General features: G+C 39.0%; 2 protein-coding genes across 2 annotated transcripts; one reads left to right on the forward strand and one right to left on the reverse strand.

Moving 5' to 3' along the window:
• Positions 1–10,852: 10,852 nt before the first annotated feature.
• On the reverse strand, positions 10,853–12,529 carry LOC130197560 (tripartite motif-containing protein 16-like). Its single transcript, XM_056420289.1, has one exon. The coding sequence runs from the start codon at positions 12,527–12,529 to the stop codon at positions 10,853–10,855; it is 1,677 nt and encodes a 558-aa protein (XP_056276264.1).
• A 3,304-nt stretch (positions 12,530–15,833) lies between these two features.
• On the forward strand, positions 15,834–16,814 carry LOC130198377 (vasoactive intestinal polypeptide receptor 2-like). The gene is made up of 4 exons (XM_056421528.1): positions 15,834–15,838; positions 15,945–16,074; positions 16,207–16,248; positions 16,612–16,814. The coding sequence occupies exons 1-4, from the start codon at positions 15,834–15,836 to the stop codon at positions 16,783–16,785; spliced, it is 351 nt and encodes a 116-aa protein (XP_056277503.1). The 3' UTR covers positions 16,786–16,814.
• Positions 16,815–19,618: the final 2,804 nt, after the last annotated feature.

Consider the following 19,618-nt stretch of genomic DNA (forward strand, 5'->3'; position numbering starts at 1 on the left):
GGACATATTGACCATGTAGGGGACATATTGACCATGTTGTGGACATATTGACCATGTATGGGACATATTGACCATGTTTGGGACATATTGACCATGTAGGGGACATATTGACCATGTAGGGGACATATTGTTGTGGCAATGCGTGGTTGATGTACGTGAAACAGTTGGGAGAAAAAATAAGTATTTTTGTGAAGCCTGGCACATTAGCGACAGAAGGAAATCTTGAAATGCAGTTGTGTTTGTGAGTTAACATGGAATCATAGACGTGGACGTAGTCACCGCGACGTCACCCATTGGTTTGTGGACTGCCGTTATGAAGCCTCGAGTCAGGCGATTCAACAACATGGTCGTCGCCATGTTGGTTTTTCGCAAAAGAGGATCAGAAGTTACGTTGAGACGCGTCTACGTCCCTGGTAGAGAGACCTGTCAATCACAGTAAGCCCGCCCGAAAGCACGGGTTTGACTCTAAATGGACCATAAGTTACGAAATGAACATCAGACAGAAGATGCCATGTAAACAAAAGGGAAACCGCTGTGCCCACTGGGAACTTCTGTTGAGATTGGAGGTGTAACCAATTGCCACTTGATTTAATGACCAACTCAATACATCCAACACAATGTGTTGTAGTCAAGAAATACAGTTTGCTCATCCTTGTAGTCTTATGCTAAAGATAATTGAAACCAAAATAGCCATCGAGAAATATATTTTAATCTGAATATATTAAAATAGGCCTACTCAAGATTTGGTTTAGTAAATCAAAGCTTGAAGACTTGAAGTGAAAAAATAAAATAAATCATTGATATAATGCATTGAATTGTAGATAAAACAACAGGGATCAACAAAACTGATTTCTTCGTTTTACATTTCTGTAGTGATAGTGCTACTATTTTCCAAAACGTTCCATCTATATCATATTTATAAAGATGTGTTGAGCAGATTTGTATTTGGGATTGTCACAATTTTAATTTTAATATCTAACAGGTTGCAGATGAAAAGAAAGTGAGTGGTTATGTGGCGACAAACTGAAACTTTATTTCCATTAACAAGGAGGTTAAATATTTTCATCCAGCTTAGTTTTGTAATCACAACCAGAAATGATGCGCTATGGCAATATTCGCAACCGTTAACAAGCGCAAAATGATTATATAAATCAATTGAGTTTTTGCATGAAAATGTTTTTGCTGACCTCTAGTGGTAGTACTTGTGTACTGCAGGGTGTGTCAGTACAAAGTTACGTCATTGAGGTGTGTGGCTACAGGTGCAACAAAGCACATTTCGACAATCTGCTTCAAGCTTATTTTCACTTCAGCAGAAGCCAAAATATTATCTCCCATCAGTCACCAGCTAAGGCAGACGTGCCAGGTGTCTACAAGAACCTAAAATATTACAATAATATGGGGTGGCTTTAGCTCAGTGGGGTAAGAGGGCCGTCCTGCAACCGCAGGGTTGTGGGTTCGATCCCCGCTCTCCCCATTAGTTGCAAGTCGAAGTGTCCTTGAGCAAGGCACTGAACCCCCAGTTGCTTCCCGGGCGCTTCACCGCAGCCCACTGCTCCTTAATAACTAAGGATGGGTTAAATGCAGAGAACTAATTTCCCCTTGGGGATAAATAAAAGTGTATATTCTATTCTTTCTATTCTATTCTAATTTTGTTATGACTGGGAATATCGTTGCTTTTTATTCGTGCAGCAAGTGTTGCGCAGCAGTTGCATGATATTCTCAGTGTTTGCCTTTTTTCATTGTTGTTGGTCAAAGCTGTCAATTTGTCAATTTCTTGTTGAATCTAATGAGATGACAAGAAAGAAAGGGAAATCCTTGCTATGTGTAGCATGCTATATTTGTCTATATGTTGTATTTAATTGTTGCCACAAGACAAACTAAATCTGGTGACATTTGTATTAAGGCATACAGAGTCAGGGTTTATTTTGTAGAATCACATGTTCTTATGAACTATCTGTAAAACAGTACTCCAGCCTGTTTGGAGTTTACGTGAACCAAATACTAAACCCACTTATACTGTCCTAGATTAAGGGCAACATTTGTTTACTATTTAAATTACATTCAAATGTAATTGAGATACATTTTTACTTAACATGACTCTAAACCAAACTTGCATTTTAATTTAACACAGGTCTGGAACAAATATACAATACAATGCATTCTTAGTTGTTGACCAGAAGCTAGTAAAAATAAGGAAATTCCACATGTGTTTGGGAAATCAGGTGAATTTAGGGCACATGTTTAAGGTCCTGGAATCTCCTGGCTTTAGAGTATCATCTGCATATTGGCATATATTTTCATTCGTCTCAGGGATGATGATTCCATGCATGTAGATTGAGAATAATAGAGGACCGAGGATTGAACCTTGTGGAACACCACTTCCCAGAGAAGCTGCAGCAGAGTTTAACTTGCACCACAGCAATATCTAAGAGAGTATGTATGCATTTTCTTTTACACAACATAAGTTACTGCATAAAACAAAAACACAACGCTTAATCAAGTCAGTCATATTCAGTTTCAGTCACTTGTTTTCCTTGACAATTTTTGAGATAATTCTAATTGCCGTTTGTTTCACCTTAACATTTTTAAAGACCCTGTCAACCCCGTCAAGGCAAACAAAAGAATACATTGATGTGTGAGGAACAAAATAGGTTCTGGTAGCTTCCATGGACACAATCAAATATGACAGTCCAATACAGACGTATGCCTTAAGAAAAGTGTGACCAAATATATTACAAACCGGATGTCACCATGCTACTCAGCGTATCTACGTGACTGAGTGGTTGAGAGTATAACATTGCACACCATATGCCACACAGTGTTGGTTTGTCGAGTGATTCCATATTTAATGTTGACTGCCATGATGCCGAGTATCATGTTGTTATTCAACACGTGTATTTGTATAAAGACACCGTGAATGTCATGCAAAAGATTGATAAAGGCTATCTTTGTAAGCACTGCACTGTGTGAACGTTACTCTTTAAAATCCAGCGTTTTGATACCGTTTGTGCTTTCCGAAGCATCATACTTACTTATTGTACATAAGATAAAGCGTCGCTCACTCATCTAATGAGAGTTACAACCAGGAGGAGCAAAGACTGCAAACTTTCGCCCATTTACACAACTGTCACTAACACATGAAACACACAAACACACATTTTAATGCCCAAACCTTAACCCTCCTGTTACCTTAGGGTCAATTTGACCCCATTCAATGTTTAACCCTCCTGTTATCTTTATATTTACTGACATATTTTACCCTCGGGGTCAATTTGACCCCAGCAATTAAAACCTCCAGAAAATTTATTATAATTAATATTGTTTCCCAAGTTTAAGTGTGAGGTACTTTATGTTTGTTTGTTGACTACCTAAATAGCCCTTTAAATATATAAAAAAGTTGATATTTCTTATATGTTTGACACAGTGAAAAACAGCCTGGGGTCAAATTGACCCGAAAGAACACCGACATTAAACATTGAATGGGGTCAAATTGACCCTAAGGTAACAGGAGGGTTAAGACACACATAATTAATTTTGGTTTTAGAGGCGAGGGATTTACTCTCTTTTACCAAATCCAAATAGATTTTTATGAAGGGAGAGAGGTCTGATTGATGTATGCGCTTCATTTACAGCTATCAGCGTGTATTTTTATGATGAACACTCGATGAATGATGAAGACACTGGCAAATGACAAGGGAGGACAACATGTAAAACATACTCTTTTAATTAAAACATATCATTCTTTTCATTTTACAAAATAAAAACTAGGAAATCGAGATTCTTCATCTTTCCTCCTCGTCCTGTCTCGTGTCCTTCCTTCAAGTCCGCTCCATCCTTGGGGCCTTCGAGGTGGCGAGCTGGATGTTCAGTCAACTCTGCGAAGACGAGCAGCTTTTTTATCGGAGTTGACAGAGCGACTTGAAGCGGTGGCGCTTCTAATTGGGAAGATGAGGATGAGGGGGATGTGGCTGGTTTAAACCAGAGTCCTCCAGAGGGGTTGAAACTGAGTCTTTACGGCAGTTTCTTCAACAGCCAAAAGTAAAAAGCACCGAGGAGAGAAGACGATACACATCCAACCTCGGAGCCTCGAGGCGTTTGCAGCTCTGCGGTGACACGCTCGTGTCAAACAGATATTCAATTGAACCAATGTGATAATAAAAACAACCCTGTGCCTGGATCCAGACGCAGAAACAATTCAGGCAAAAAGAAAAAAATATTTAAAAAAATGCATATTTCACATCAAAGTCTGAGTGAATTGGAAATAATAAATAAAGATTGTTTTTTGTTTATCTTTTCTTATTATATCTTAAATATGTGCATAAAATGAACGGATATGTGATCTAAAGTGGTAAAAGAAGCTTTTTTTTATTTCAGTCTGACTTTAAATGATCTCAGCCTGATAAAACACTTGATATGAAAAGTGCTGATCAGAAAGACCAGAGGTCCCACAGGTCCAAAGTGTTGTACTTACTCATAGAACCCGTTCATAACTTAAAGTGTGGGCGACTGGGTCAGTGGTCAGCAGATCCGTCTTTCAATCAGGGGGTTGGCGGTTCAATATAGTCGATGTGCCCTTGAGCAAGACACTTAACCCTGAGTTGCTCCCTGTAGCTGCGTCTACGGTGTATGAATGTAAAACGATGTAAAAGTGGAAATGATAGAAAGGCCACTTTTTAATTTAAAATATAATCTTTGTAACTCTCATCCAGCATTCGTAGCTATTCTTACGAAAAATAATGCATTATAAGACATTCTTGTATATATATATATATATATATATAATAAGACATTCTGGTATATATATATATAATAAGACATTCTGGTATATATAGATATAAGACATTCTTATATATATATATATATAAGACATTCTTATATATATATATAATAAGACATTGTATATATATATATAATAAGACATTCTTGTACAGATATAGATATATATATATAATAGGACATTCTTGTATATATATAATACATTCTTGTATATGTATATATATATATAATAAGACATTCTTGAAAATATAGATATATATAATAAGAAATTCTTGTATATATATATATATAATAAGACATTCTTGTATATATAGATATATATAATAACAGCTTCTTGTATATATATATATATATAATAAGACATTCTTGTATATATATATACATATATATATATACGCATATATATATATGTTCATGTGGGAGATTAGATAAAAGCCCATCTTTGATTATTATCTGAATGCGTGTTGCATCATCACGAAGTGGCTGCGTCGTCCTGAACGTCTCCTCTCCGGCTCTCAGGAGTATCGGGCCCCCAGATACGTATTTATTTACGGATTCTAGCGGCACAGAAATCCTTCCACCATTGTAGGTCACCGCTGGGACATTTCCCGTGTTTACGCGCTCATAAGTTCAGTCGATGAACAGACGACAGCTGTCTGCTCCACTCGGGGAAATGGAATCCGCCCATGAGGCTGTTTGAGTATTTTAGTGCCGCAGTGGAACATTTCTGTCAGTCGTCTGTCGTATGATTTACTGATTTACCGTCTGTTCATTTGCACATGAAAAAAAGGTGTATTTTGTTTGTGCTAATCAGAAATAATAGCCCGTATAGAAAACTAAGACTTAACCGGCGTAATAGAGCACCGTTCATATCGACGCCCATGTTCCAGAGGCGTTCCAGAGGCGTTCCTGAACGTTATAAAACCTCCTTTAATGGCACAAGAGTGTAGGCCAAATCTTTCTTTATTTTCCGTGGAGGTGTTCGTTTAACACGCCCGGCTCCATCGCCACGTTGGCAAACACCGACGTGACCCGACAGGAGGACGCAACGTGACTCACCTATAATGGAAATGGGTCCATTTCTTTATATTATTTACAACCATCAACATAGCATTTTTGTATATAATGACATTAAAAAAATCATCACATTGACAAAATATTCCCAAAGCGCTAACCTGGCCTGCGTGCCACACAAAGAATTGTGCTATGCCGCTTTTATAATAGCAAACTTAAACAGATAGAACTGTAGAAAATAGTTTTTGCAGTAGCAATCTGAAAAAAAGAGTGGTGAGTGGCACAAGAATACAAAGTATCTGTGGCAGCTGTGGAGGTGTGTGGGGACTCTAATTGGCCTCAGCAGCTGGCTGGTCAATCAGCCAGCTGCTGAGGCCAATTAGAGTCCCCACACACCTCCACAGCTGCCACACTATCACTATTTAATTACAACATTTACAAGTTAAAGAAATATGTCGGACGTAGACATATAACTATGAAGGGTATGAAATATTTCCCCCGTTAGAATACTGAAATTTAGCTTTTCATTTTTTGCACTTTTTCTGTGTTTCTCTCTCGATTCTTGAGTCTCACACGTCAAAAACAAATCCAAAGTCTCACGTCTTTCTTCTGTGTCTTTGAACCTTTCAGCTCATCGTAACCCACTGTCACTTTACCCATAGCTTTTACAATACACTTGACATTTACTGGACCCTTCCAGATGTTTTTTTTCAGCCAGCATGTCATGGACAATAGAGTTTCTTCCACATGGAGCTGCAGTTTGAAACCAGATAAATAATCATGTAGAGAATTGGAAAAAACATTTTTGAAAGCCAGACATCTATCAATCATGTCTACAGCCTATCTCCTTTGACTACCACATGCATCTAATCCATACATTGTACATTTTAAAGAAGTTTCTAATGCGTTTTCTTGTAGATAACAATCATCTGTCACCTTCTAGTTGTTATTGGCTGAATTCAGGCTGCTGGCGGGCGGACAATGAAACCGAAAGGTGTCAAATTGGATGACGGACTGATGGTCACACCTCCGCAGAGAGTTTCAACCTCACTTTAATCAAACCTGGCTCGAGTTCATTCGATTCCTCGGCGTTTTAATTTGTTCAGCGCCTCGGTGTGAATGAGAGGCAGGTGTGCTTTAGACGAAGGCGCTTTGTTTGCGCCCGCGTTTAAATGCACTCTGTAATTAAACCGACTCGACTTTCAGCTCTGGCAAGACAAGCGACAACTCTTCACACAGCTTCCTCCTCTTCGTATCTACGCGTCTTTCGCAGATTTTTACGATTTCTGCACGTACAATTTAAAGCTGTGTTTAATTATAATGGAGATAAGGCACATGTTCTCTCAGGGTGCCGCGAGATAAAAGGCGTCCACGCTCCATCTTTAAATGGTGAGAAATTAAGTGAGTTGATAACTGCTCGTCAGATAAAAACGTGGTTGACATGGTGATTGTATGAAAGTCAAATAAAGTTGTTACTTTTTACTTCTAATTCATTTCAGTTGAGAGGGAAATGCTGTACTTTTTTTAAATTCTCGACATAATTCCAACAAATTACTTGCTTTTCCATGAAAATAAAACACATGACAAGTTGTTATAGATTATATGTGTGACCCCTGTAAATGTGATATTCATGGCTCTTAAAACCTACAATACAATATCCCCGCACACTATTACCCATTAATCAATTCTTCACTCTGACAGATTAACAATTAAAACATTTCATTTTGATGCAGCAGGAAAAAAGTAAAATAAAACAGGAATACATAGAGGTGGAAATGAAGTTATAGTCTTCTTTTTTTTTTACCATTGAGTATTCATTTCAATGGTTAAAGGGTTAAGTGGTAGAAAAGCTTTTGTGCTTTTAAACTATGACAGAAACATCTTATCAGATCTGGCTCAAACACGGGCTACTTTATTACTACCAGCGACGTGTCGGATGGATTTATTGAAAACAAAAGGCGGCTTTACTGGCACACTTCGGCCCGTCTGACACCACAAAGAGTCAGAGACGGTTATAAGGAAATCCAATCCATCCGTGGGGAGAGCAGCTCGGGGCGGATGAGAGATGTAAGTGGAGGAGGGATGGCGCCTGATTGGTTCAAATGAAACAAAGTCTGCGTCCAGGCTCAGGCTGGAGGACTCCAGAGGTACGCGCAGCGGTACACATCTGGATCGAGGCTGTGACCTTCTTTACGGCTTTACTAACGGCAGACAGAGAGTCTTTTTGGTAATCGTTGGGTCAGACTCTGCCTTTGATAAATGCCCACGTTTAATTCAATTCAGACTTGTTTGAAACAATCGAATTCATGTTTTAGTTTTCCTCTACAACCTTGATTTGATCTGTTTTATATCAATATGACATTAGGCATATTGGCAGTTCATGAGATATATCGTCACTTCTGTACTGTCATTTGTAAAATCAAGATAATTATTTGAATAATAATAATCATTATATATTTTACTATTTTACAATCTTTAAAGTGTGCCTTGAATGTCATCGTATATTGTAAATTATACCTCACAATTTAGCAATAGTAATGCAGTTCATCTTTTGGCCACGTGGGGGAGCCTGAATGTCATAATTGTGCTACTTAAAACTTTGAATCCGACTAAGCCTAAATCTGGCTAAAGTAAATTCTGTTTATATTACTGATGAGAGCAAATGAAAGGAATGAGATAGACTGCATGTGTTTATTTGGTTTCAAGGTATTCAACAAGGTATTCTTTCTCTCTCTCTCGCTCTCTCTCTCAGTTCAGTGGACCTCTATCGCCCCCTAGTGGCAGTTCAGAATCACTTTTCATCAGTGATCAATGCTGGTGAGATGAAAGCATCATGAAAGTATTCTTTTAATCTGTTCCATGAAGGACATATGTTGTATATCCTAATATTGATTTCCATTTTCTTTGTAATAGTATTATTAATATCAACGTGAATTAAATTAATTGAAACAAAACAAAAACTCATGTTTCAGTAATGGACAAAGAAAATGTGTTTTTATTTACAGAAACCATATAACAAATGCAAAACTCAGAATTATACTTTTTTTAATGTATTACTGCTTTCTACCATGTGATGAGGTATGGAAAAGATTGTGAAAGAAAACACAAGTTCATTGAAATAACCATCTAAATTGTACTGAAGATAAATAAAAATACAAGCGTATCTTATCTTACAAAAAACATTGCAACTAATTAAAAGTATTAGTAGTAGTACATATTATGTAGAAGACAATGACAATATATGTGATAAACATTTTATAATGATGGATGTGTCGGTAGCTACCACTGAGGAAAGTCGCTCGATGTTGTTGTGTTAGTTTAAAGATAATGAAAAGCGGTCTAAAAAATACTTTTTAACTCACTTGTTTCTGGTTAATTCTGATTCTTTTGTTTGTTTTGCACACAAGCAAATGTTTTTCAGACCAAATCTGATGATGAAGACATGCAGAATTCAACAAGTTTGATATAAACCCCATAATGTATGAATATATATATATTTTAAACATCAACATAAAGTCAATCTCACACCGCTGAGGCTGGACAAAGAATAATCCTTCAGGAGTGAGGACAGGGACAGGTCTAAAGACTCAAATTACAGATGGTGAGAGAAACCATACGACTGTACTCTGAGAAACTCCAACAGCAGTTCTCAGTAAACGACTCTGCTTCTGCCTGAAAAGGTCAAAAATATGTTGTAAAAATGTTTAATCAGGACGTGTAGGTGGCATGTAGCTACCACTAAGGACATTCTATCAACAATGTTGTGGTTGTTTAAAATACCTTGAAGGTGTATTCTTTTTCATCTGGACACAATCGGAAAAAGGTGACAACACATATCCAATAATGTATACAAATGGTTTTAGATGTACAAATACATAAATAAAACCTAAATTATCAGTTAAGCTCACACAGCTGAGGCTAATCACAGAAGAATCCTTCAGGAGTGAGGAGGAGGACAGGTTCAAAGAATCAAAGTACAGGTTTAGAGACGGTGAGAGAAACCATACAACTGTACTCTGAGAAACTCTACAGCAGTTCTCAGTAAACGACTCTGCTTCTGTCTGAAAAGGTCTCGGATCAAAACCTGAAGCTCCTCACCCCACTAACGACTTGTGCATGTAAAAACCTCTGAATGATTCTGTGTTTGTGAAAGACAAAGAGACACCCTGACACCAACAAGGACTCCCTCCCTCCTGGAGAGGAGCGTTAACAGGCTGTCCAAGAGAAGCCACTGTAGACTACCTGCTCATCAGCAGACAACAGATGCTAATCAAGACACACATCATTTAACCATTTATCAACTCTACATTGCTCTCATTTAATCAAAAGCATTCGTTAATCTCTTTACAACTAAAAGTTTTGAATTCATGCTCAAATTTATAATCTTCAATAGCTTGACAGTTTGCAAGTTTCACTGTCGGTAGAGAAGACCTTCCACTTTCCTCCACAGACCCAAACTATGATTATTTTAAAAGTTAAAGACAAACAAACTCTTGGTTGTAAAAAGCAACAAGTGATATCAAACTCTTTTAAAAAAAGGACAGAGACTAACTGACATGAACTCTGTACTTTGAGGTGTTTAGGAGGAAAACATTAAAGTTTTTCAATACATTAAAGTTTTGTATGAAACCCTGAAATGAAGACAAGTAGAAAATACGTTGTTCATGTTTGTTTATTAATTATGGAAACATTCAGTTTGTTCTCACATCAGTAAAGTCTGTTAAATGACCCTTGATTAATGAGTTTAAAAGGTGAAGACGACTAAAATATCTTTAATAAATGACGGTCTGGGGATTTCTCCCTCCATAAAAATGCATTGGAAGAGAAACAACAATAGAAATATTCAGACATGTAGAGCAGTGAGAGCCTCCATGATTAAATCGAGACAGGAAAGAGCGCCACCTACAGGAACTCAGACTCATGAGAAGATGTAAAGTAGCATCCAGAATGTTTGACGAACAGCTGATCTCAGTGCAGTGAAGAAACGCCTCAACAATCAGCTCTCGGACACAAACATGGAGACTAAATGAGTTTAACAGTTGAACCCTCAAATGACTGCTGTCTATTTCAGTTTACACAACTCAGCACTGTTTCCAGAAGAATAAAGAAGACAAAGTCCAGCATAGAGAGGCTGAGTGAATGTGGTCTGGACTCTGTGGAGGAGAGTCATGGTGTCAGAGACGCTGTAGAAGGACAGAATACCTGCTCTGTGATCCAGGTACACTCCCACAATGGAGGACTGAGGCGCTGAGGCGGGAGTGTGGACTTTGTTAACCCACAAATTGCAACATTTACTTTTACATCTGAATGCCCAGGATTTGTCATTCCATCCAAATCCGGAATCATCCCCTTGCCCTTTTCTGCTGATATCCTTGTAGGCAACGGCCACTTCAACTCCTCCTCCTCTCCACTCCACCTCCCAGTAACAACGTCCAGTCAGACTCTCTCTACTCAGGACCTGTAAGCATTCATTGAATCTGTCTGGGTGACTAAAATAAAACTGATGTTCCTTCATGAATGTTGCTTTTCTGTTCCCATCAGATAATGACAGCTGCCGGTTTGCTGTGTTTGGATCCAGAGTGATTTCACATGCATACCTTAAGAATCCAGCTCTGGTCTTGGGCTCTGCTTGTGGCAGCAACACATCCACTTCAGTCACCATCAGTAAGATATTTGTCCATTTCTCTCTCAGGACGTCCTGTAGTTCATCTCTGACTTCTGAAACAGCGTCTGTCACGTCCTGAAAGTAGCTCAGAGGACGGATGTTGATGCTGGATGAGTCTATAGAGTGACTGAGGGGTGACAGTGAGGGGTAGTTAAGTAGAAACTGGTTGAGATCCTCTGTCTGTGAGATCTTCTCCAGCTCAGCGTCGCTCTTCTTCAGCTCAGTGATCTCCTGCTCCAGCGTCTCCTGAAGCTCTTTAACTCGACTCAATTCAGTTCTTTGCTGGGATCTGACCTGCTGCTTCACACCAGAGCTTCTTCTCTCCATGAGACGGATCAGCTCAGTGAAGATCTGCTGACTGTGCTCCACTGTTTCATCAGCAGAGACGTTGATGGCCTCCACCTCCTGATGGAGCAGCTTCAGGTTGTTCTCCCTGTTCTGGAGTCTCTGCTGGATGTTTAGTCGACTCCCCTCCAGCTCTCTCTGCCTCTCGGTCCTTTCTGCTGCAGCTGAGACTGTGTCATGGCCTTTGTGTTCATCCATTAAGCAGAGATAACAGATGCACTGCTGATCAGTTCGGCAAAAAATCATCATCAACTCATCGTGACGAGAGCAGATGTTCTCCTGGAGCTTGTTGGAGGGGTCCACCAGCTTGTGATTGTCAAAGGCAGGAGAATTCAAATGAGGCTGGAGGTGTTTCTTACAGTAAGAAGCCAGACACACCAGACAGGACTTAAAGGCCTTCAGTCTCCTCCCAGTGCAGACATCACAGGCCACATCTTCAGCTCCAGCATAGCAGTGATCAGCAGGAGCAGCTTGGAGTCCAGTCTTCTTCATCTCCTCCACTAAATCTGCCAACATGGTGTTCTTCACCAGGACAGGCCTCGGTGTGACGGTCTTCCAACACTGAGGGCAGCTGTAGAGTTTCTTCTCATCCTCTTTATCCCAGTGGGCTTTAATACAGTTCATGCAGTAGCTGTGTCCACAGGGAATAGTCACAGGATGCTTCAGGAGATCCAGACAGATGCAACAAGAAAAGGTCACCTGGTCCAACTGAACTCCATTCTGCTGCATTTTCTCCTCGTGGTAGAGACTGAGTTTCAATCAAAAATCTCTTTTTTGTTCCCGTTCATTCACTAATCTTCACTGAATGAGGTTTCTGCTCCAAACAATGCTACATGTGCTCAGAGTGGAGCTGCCTGTGTTTTACAGGAAGAGGAAGAGGGAGGAGTTATCAAGCTTTCATGTGATTGGACAGCAGCAAGATTGGGGGGGAGCCCGATGAGAGCATTGAAGTTACTCCATTGGTCGGTCTGCCCTTAATAAAGTTTAATTATGTACACAAGCAAAGTTTGTTACGAGCAAAAAAACTATTTATACAACACTTTCAAAAATTATGAAAGGAGAATGAGTGAATAAAAGAGACAGGATATTCATTATTGTAGGAACAGAGACACAGTTTATTTATAAACTGATAAACCATATAATTACAATCTTATTTCTGAGTTTTACGTTAGTTGTTTGTGAAAAACTGTATTTCTGTCACATGGGTTATTGTTTGTTTTCTCTCTATTTAATTAATTAATGTTTATATTAATGATACGATTTAAAATATGTTAATCCAATTTTAGGCAGAATATACAAAAAACAGGAACACAATTGAAATAATAAAATCACAAGATCATTGAAATAATCACGTACATTTTATCGAACATCAAACACAAGGCAAGCTGTGTTTTTATGTCACAAACCACATTGTCACGGATAACAAAGGGATTCTTAATATTTTGTAAAAGTCAACGACAAAAATATTTTATCAAAATGTTTAATCAGGGCGTGTAGGTAGCCACCACTAAGGACATTCTATCAACATAATAATAATATTACAAACTTATACCCAATAATGTATTTAAATGGTTTTAGATGTACAATAAATAAATAAAACCTAAATTCACAGTTAAGTTCACACCGCTGAAGCTAAACACAGAATAATCCTTCAGGAGTGAAGAGGACAGGTTTAGAGACGGTGAGAGAAACCATTCGACTGTACTCTGAGAAACTCGACAGCAGTTCTCAGTAAACGACTCTGCTTCTGTCTGAAAAGGTCTCTGATTGATCAAAACCTGAAGCTCCTCACCCCACTAACGACTTGTGCATGTAAAACCCTCTGAATGAATCTGTGTCTGTGAAAGACAAAGAGACACCCTGACACCAACGAGGACTCTTTACCTCCTGGAGAGGAGCGTTAACAGGCTGTCCAAGAGAAGCCACTGTAGACTACCTGCTCATCAACAGACGCTAATCAAGAAGCAGCTGACTCTTTAAATGAAAATTTAAATCTGTACTTTGATTCTTTAAACCTGTCCTTGTTCCCACTCCTGAATGATTCTTCTGTGTTCACCCTCAGCTGTGTGAGATTAGCTGTGAACCACGTTTGTATTGAAATATGTGTATATTTTAAAACTAGTATTTCGACATACAATATAAACTATTAAGAATTAAATCATACAAAACTTTAATGTGTAAAATATTAAACTAATAATATGAGAGAATAACTGAGTTAGGGTGTCTCTTTGTCTTTCACAAACACAGATTCATTCAGAGGGTTTTACATGCACAAGTCGTTAGTGGGGCGAGGAGCTTCAGGTTTTGATCAATCAGAGACCTTTTCTGTGAGAGAGGGGGACGAGGGCCCCTCCTGTGAGAAAGAAGCAGACGAGCAGACCCGAGGTCAGGACGACGTCACGGTATGTGGGTGCTTGAAGAGCCGGACTTGTTTTGGGAAAGGGAGAGTCATTTTGGGCTTTGACATGTGCTGACAGAAAAGGACTCCCGCTGTGATTGCAATCGCATCGAGCTTGTATTTTACATGTGTGATCAGAGAATAAATCCTCCCGTTGGAAAGGAGAGAACGAAAGAAGGTCGTTGGCTGAATTATTACTTTACCAGACATCCAATTTTGGACATACGTTACACCATCCCGGTCTACTCCAGTTCCCCGTGTCCCGTCGCCACCCCGGCCGACTCCAACTCCCCGTGTCTCGTCGCCACCCCGGTCTACTCCAGTTCCCCGTGTCCCGCTGCTTCCGGCTTCAGATCCCCGCTCTCCTGAGCCTTGTTCTGATGGGACGCCTGGAATCTGTCCCTTGTTTAAGCTAGAATATACTTAAAATTAAAAATATAATTTAAGTGAACTATTATATATATATACATATTACATACACAGTCATGTACTTAAACTGAACTAAGTATACTTTAAATTGTTCAAATTTAGCACAAAAAATATGCTAAATACACTTCAATTTGTTCTTAATTACTATTTATTAAAAACTTAAATATATTAAGTACAAAATGAGTTCTTCAAAAGTAGCACACTTTAAGTGTACTAATGATTTGCAGGGCTTCAAGTATACTTAAGTAAGCTAAGATTAAATATACCTAGCATATTTATTTTTCACCTGGGTTAAACCGTTGCTGCGTGACCCACGAGTCACCCGATGCCGGCAATGACTAACTGCTTTTATGCCAGAGCATTTAGATAAGAATATGAAATACAAGTGAGACGGTAAAATGACCATGACATCCTCCTGCTGACAGTCTTTTTTGTTGTTAGAGTAGGAGTAATAATAAGTATATCATTGATATACTTTTTACGATGTTTATTGCTTCAGTTGCATACGTTCCATACTAATTACAAATTACAAATATATATATATAAAATAAAAAAATACAATCCGAGACACCCAGAACATTTGTATGCATTCTGTGTCTGCAGAGATGAGTGACGCTAACGCTCATTCAACAAGACAGCGTTTAATGATGCGACCTCCATGAAATGGAGAGCTGGGGGTGAAACCCTCTGTGCACACATTCTTACGAGATGCAGCGCCTCCTTGAGTCTTCGCCCTCGTCAAAGGCGAAGTGTTTAATCTTCAGGCAATTTCACCCTGCAGTGACATTTGAACTGTTGTGATACTACTAGGTCGATTCGGGGGCTGCAGGATCTTCTGATTCAGTGTGCACTGGTTTTGGAAGTTCGGCGTGTTCTGAACTTTCAGACGCATTTCAGACAACGAACCAAACTTTGTCCGATTGTATAGACGCTTATGAGAAAATGACTCTACTTCTCTCTTGATATATTCCCTCAGTTTATGTTTCAATCTCTCTAGTTTCAAGTCTTCTTCAATACAGCATGATGTTCATTTAGTAAATATGGGTCCATTTAGAGCCAGATAGACCATAAAGTGGAATATGCTTTAGGGGCGGGGCTTACTGTGATTGACAGGTCGATTTAGCGACCAGAGACGTATGTATACACCGCTTCCACGCCACTCCTCCGCATTTACAGCGGTAGTACACAAACCAATGGATATCGGAAATGCTGTGCTATGTATATTCCTTCCCAGGAGATCTTAAATAGGAACAAACACTGCATATTTTACGGCTTAATGGTGCTACGAATAACAATTCATTGTTGTTTTTCTCTCAGAAGGTTGGCCAAATCCACCCTCCTGCTGATCCCTCTGTTCGGGATCCACTACGCGGTCTTCGTTTCCCTCAGTGAATCCATCGCAGAGGCTTATAAAATATTCTTTGACCTCGCCCTCGGATCCTTTCAGGTGCTTCCATCAATGCTATTGTCTTTAAAATGTATTAATGAATCTCTTTGTTATATATTTACTATTTAAAATGTTGAATTACTTGTGATGTTAGTGCATTTTCTTTAAGATTGCTGTGTTGTTTATCTTCAGGGTTTGGTCGTGGCCATTCTGTACTGTTTCCTAAACAGTGAGGTAAGCTTTACTTATGTGAAATGTGGCAGTGTAGAAGTGTTTATTAATATGAATTAGAAGTGAACACAGAGCGTGGCACTTTATAAATCAATATCAATTTCCATAAAAAAGTATTTCCTTTTTTAGAATTTTTATTTTTTTATACGGAAAAAATAATATTCAGCTGATAACATGTAGAAACATGATAGGCAGGAAATAGAGAAGCTAAAACAAATTCCATCATTCGATTTCTTTTTTCATTTCAAAATAATGTTGAATTATATCATTTAAGCACACATGTATTTAAACAGGTGGTTCAGTACTTTGTCCTGTAAAAAATATATTTAGTTAAAAACAACATATTTATTTCCCCTATTCCTGCAGGTTCAGGGCGAGCTGAAGAGAAAGTGGAGAAGTATGTGTCTGAACTGCCGTCTGAGGAGAGAAAACCTCCTCAACAGCACCTTCGCCTCCCGGAACGGCTCCGAGCACACGGTGCAGTTTCACCGCAACTCCCGAACCCAGTCCATCCTGCAGTCGGAGACCACGGTGCTGTGAGGACCCCGAGGGATCTCTAGAAAACAAACAGTCTCCAGGTCGAATAGATTTTACAAGAAGATTTTAACACAAAGTTGAGAGGGAAAGTACCACACGGGTGGGAAACTGCACATCATCTCAAAGCGGATTTTGGTTTTAGCTTTACAAATCTCTGCAGGCCTTTCGACGTGTACCTTACGCAGCACCGACGCGTCCGATGAGGGTGTGCTTGTGTTCGGTGTCGAGTGAGAACCATTTCTATTCAGAGTTTTTCTATGGTGTAAAAAATGTGGTTCTTTCTGCATGAGCCAAGAAAGAACGGAACTTGGGCGACTACATATTTGGTCCGTTTTTCCCTGCGCACATCTATGAGGTAAGAAATGTCCGTAATTTAACCTGTGTATGTTAAATCCATTTGTTAAATAACTATGAAGAAATATGTTTAAGAGAAACAGTGCCATGCTTCTCTTCATGGGTAGCAGAGCTGAAGACTTTAGATTGAGGGATGGAGTTTCAACCGTTTTGCAGCCAACGCGCCACCATGTAGGGACATATTGACCATGTAGGGGACATATTGACCATGTAGGGGACATATTGACAATGTAGGGGACATATTGACCATGTAGGGGACATATTGACCATGTAGGGACATATTGACCATGTAGGGGACATATTGACAATGTAGGGGACATATTGACCATGTAGGGGACATATTGACAATGTAGGGGACATATTGACCATGTAGGGACATATTGACCATGTAGGGGACATATTGACCATGTTGTGGACATATTGACCATGTAGGGACATATTGACAATGTAGGGGACATATTGACCATGTAGGGACATATTGACCATGTAGGGGACATATTGACAATGTAGGGGACATATTGACCATGTAGGGACATATTGACCATGTAGGGGACATATTGACCATGTAGGGACATATTGACCATGTAGGGACATATTGACCATGTAGGGACATATTGACCATGTAGGGACATATTGACCATGTAGGGACATATTGACCATGTAGTGGACATATTGACCATGTAGTGGACATATTGACCATGTAGGGACATATTGACCATGTAGGGACATATTGACCATGTAGGGGACATATTGACCATGTAGGGGACATATTGTTGTGGCAATGCGTGGTTGATGTACGTGAAACAGTTGGGAGAAAAAATAAGTATTTTTGTGAAGCCTGGCACATTAGCGACAGAAGGAAAACTTGAAATGCAGTTGTGTTTGTGAGTTAACATGGAATCATAGACGTGGACGTAGTCACCGCGACGTCACCCATTGGTTTGTGGACTGCCGTTATGAAGCCTCGAGTCAGGCGATTCAACAACATGGTCGTCGCCATGTTGGTTTTTCGCAAAAGAGGATCAGAAGTTACGTTGAGACGCGTCTACGTCCCTGGTAGAGAGACCTGTCAATCACAGTAAGCCCGCCCGAGAGCACGGGTTTGACTCTAAATGGACCATAAGTTACGAAATGAACATCAGACAGAAGATGCCATGTAAACAAAAGGGAAACCGCTGTGCCCACTGGGAACTTCTGTTGAGATTGGAGGTGTAACCAATTGCCACTTGATTTAATGACCAACTCAATACATCCAACACAATGTGTTGTAGTCAAGAAATACAGTTTGCTCATCCTTGTAGTCTTATGCTAAAGATAATTGAAACCAAAATAGCCATCGAGAAATATATTTTAATCTGAATATATTAAAATAGGCCTACTCAAGATTTGGTTTAGTAAATCAAAGCTTGAAGACTTGAAGTGAAAACATAAAATAAATCATTGATATAATGCATTGAATTGTAGATAAAACAACAGGGATCAACAAAACTGATTTCTTCGTTTTACATTTCTGTAGTGATAGTGCTACTATTTTCCAAAACGTTCCATCTATATCATATTTATAAAGATGTGTTGAGCAGATTTGTATTTGGGATTGTCACCATTTTAATTTTAATATCTAACAGGTTGCAGATGAAAAGAAAGTGAGTGGTTATGTGGCGACAAACTGAAACTTTATTTCCATTAACAAGGAGGTTAAATATTTTCATCCAGCTTAGTTTTGTAATCACAACCAGAAATGATGCGCTATGGCAATATTCGCAACCGTTAACAAGCGCAAAATGATTATATAAATCAATTGCGTTTTTGCATGAAAATGTTTTTGCTGACCTCTAGTGGTAGTACTTGTGTACTGCAGGGTGTGTCAGTACAAAGTGACGTCATTGAGGTGTGTGGCTACAGGTGCAACAAAGCACATTTCGACAATCTGCTTCAAGCTTATTTTCACTTTCTTCAGCAGAAGCCAAAATATTATCTCCCATCAGTCACCAGCTAAGGCAGACGTGCCAGGTGTCTACAAGAACCTAAAATATTACAATAATTTTGTTATGACTGGGAATATCGTTGATTTTTATTCGTACAGCAAGTGTTGCGCAGCAGTTGCATGATATTCTCAGTGTTTGCCTTTTTTCATTGTTGTTGGTCAAAGCTGTCAATTTGTCAATTTCTTGTTGAATCTAATGAGATGACAAGAAAGAAAGGGAAATCCTTGCTATGTGTAGCATGCTATATTTGTCTATATGTTGTATTTAATTGTTGCCACAAGACAAACTAAATCTGGTGACATTTGGATTAAGGCATACAGAGTCAGGGTTTATTTTGTAGAATCACATGTTCTTATGAACTATCTGTAAAACAGTACTCCAGCCTGTTTGGAGTTTACGTGAACCAAATACTAAACCCACTTATACTGTCCTAGATTAAGGGCAACATTTGTTTACTATTTAAATTACATTCAAATGTAATTGAGATACATTTTTAC

The sequence above is a fragment of the Pseudoliparis swirei genome, chromosome 8 (genome assembly GCF_029220125.1).
Source record: "Pseudoliparis swirei isolate HS2019 ecotype Mariana Trench chromosome 8, NWPU_hadal_v1, whole genome shotgun sequence".
Classification (NCBI taxonomy): domain Eukaryota; kingdom Metazoa; phylum Chordata; class Actinopteri; order Perciformes; family Liparidae; genus Pseudoliparis; species Pseudoliparis swirei.

What these genes read in the sequence shown, in the direction of transcription:
- LOC130197560 (XM_056420289.1), bottom strand. Translation starts at nt 12,529, where the DNA reads ATGCAGCAGAATGGAGTTCAGTTGGACCAGGTGACCTTTTCTTGTTGC.
- LOC130198377 (XM_056421528.1), top strand. An exon ending in TCGCCCTCGGATCCTTTCAG is followed by an intron (nt 16,075 to 16,206) that starts GTGCTTCCATCA and finishes GTTTATCTTCAG; the next exon opens with GGTTTGGTCGTGGCCATTCT. An exon ending in ACTGTTTCCTAAACAGTGAG is followed by an intron (nt 16,249 to 16,611) that starts GTAAGCTTTACT and finishes CTATTCCTGCAG; the next exon opens with GTTCAGGGCGAGCTGAAGAG.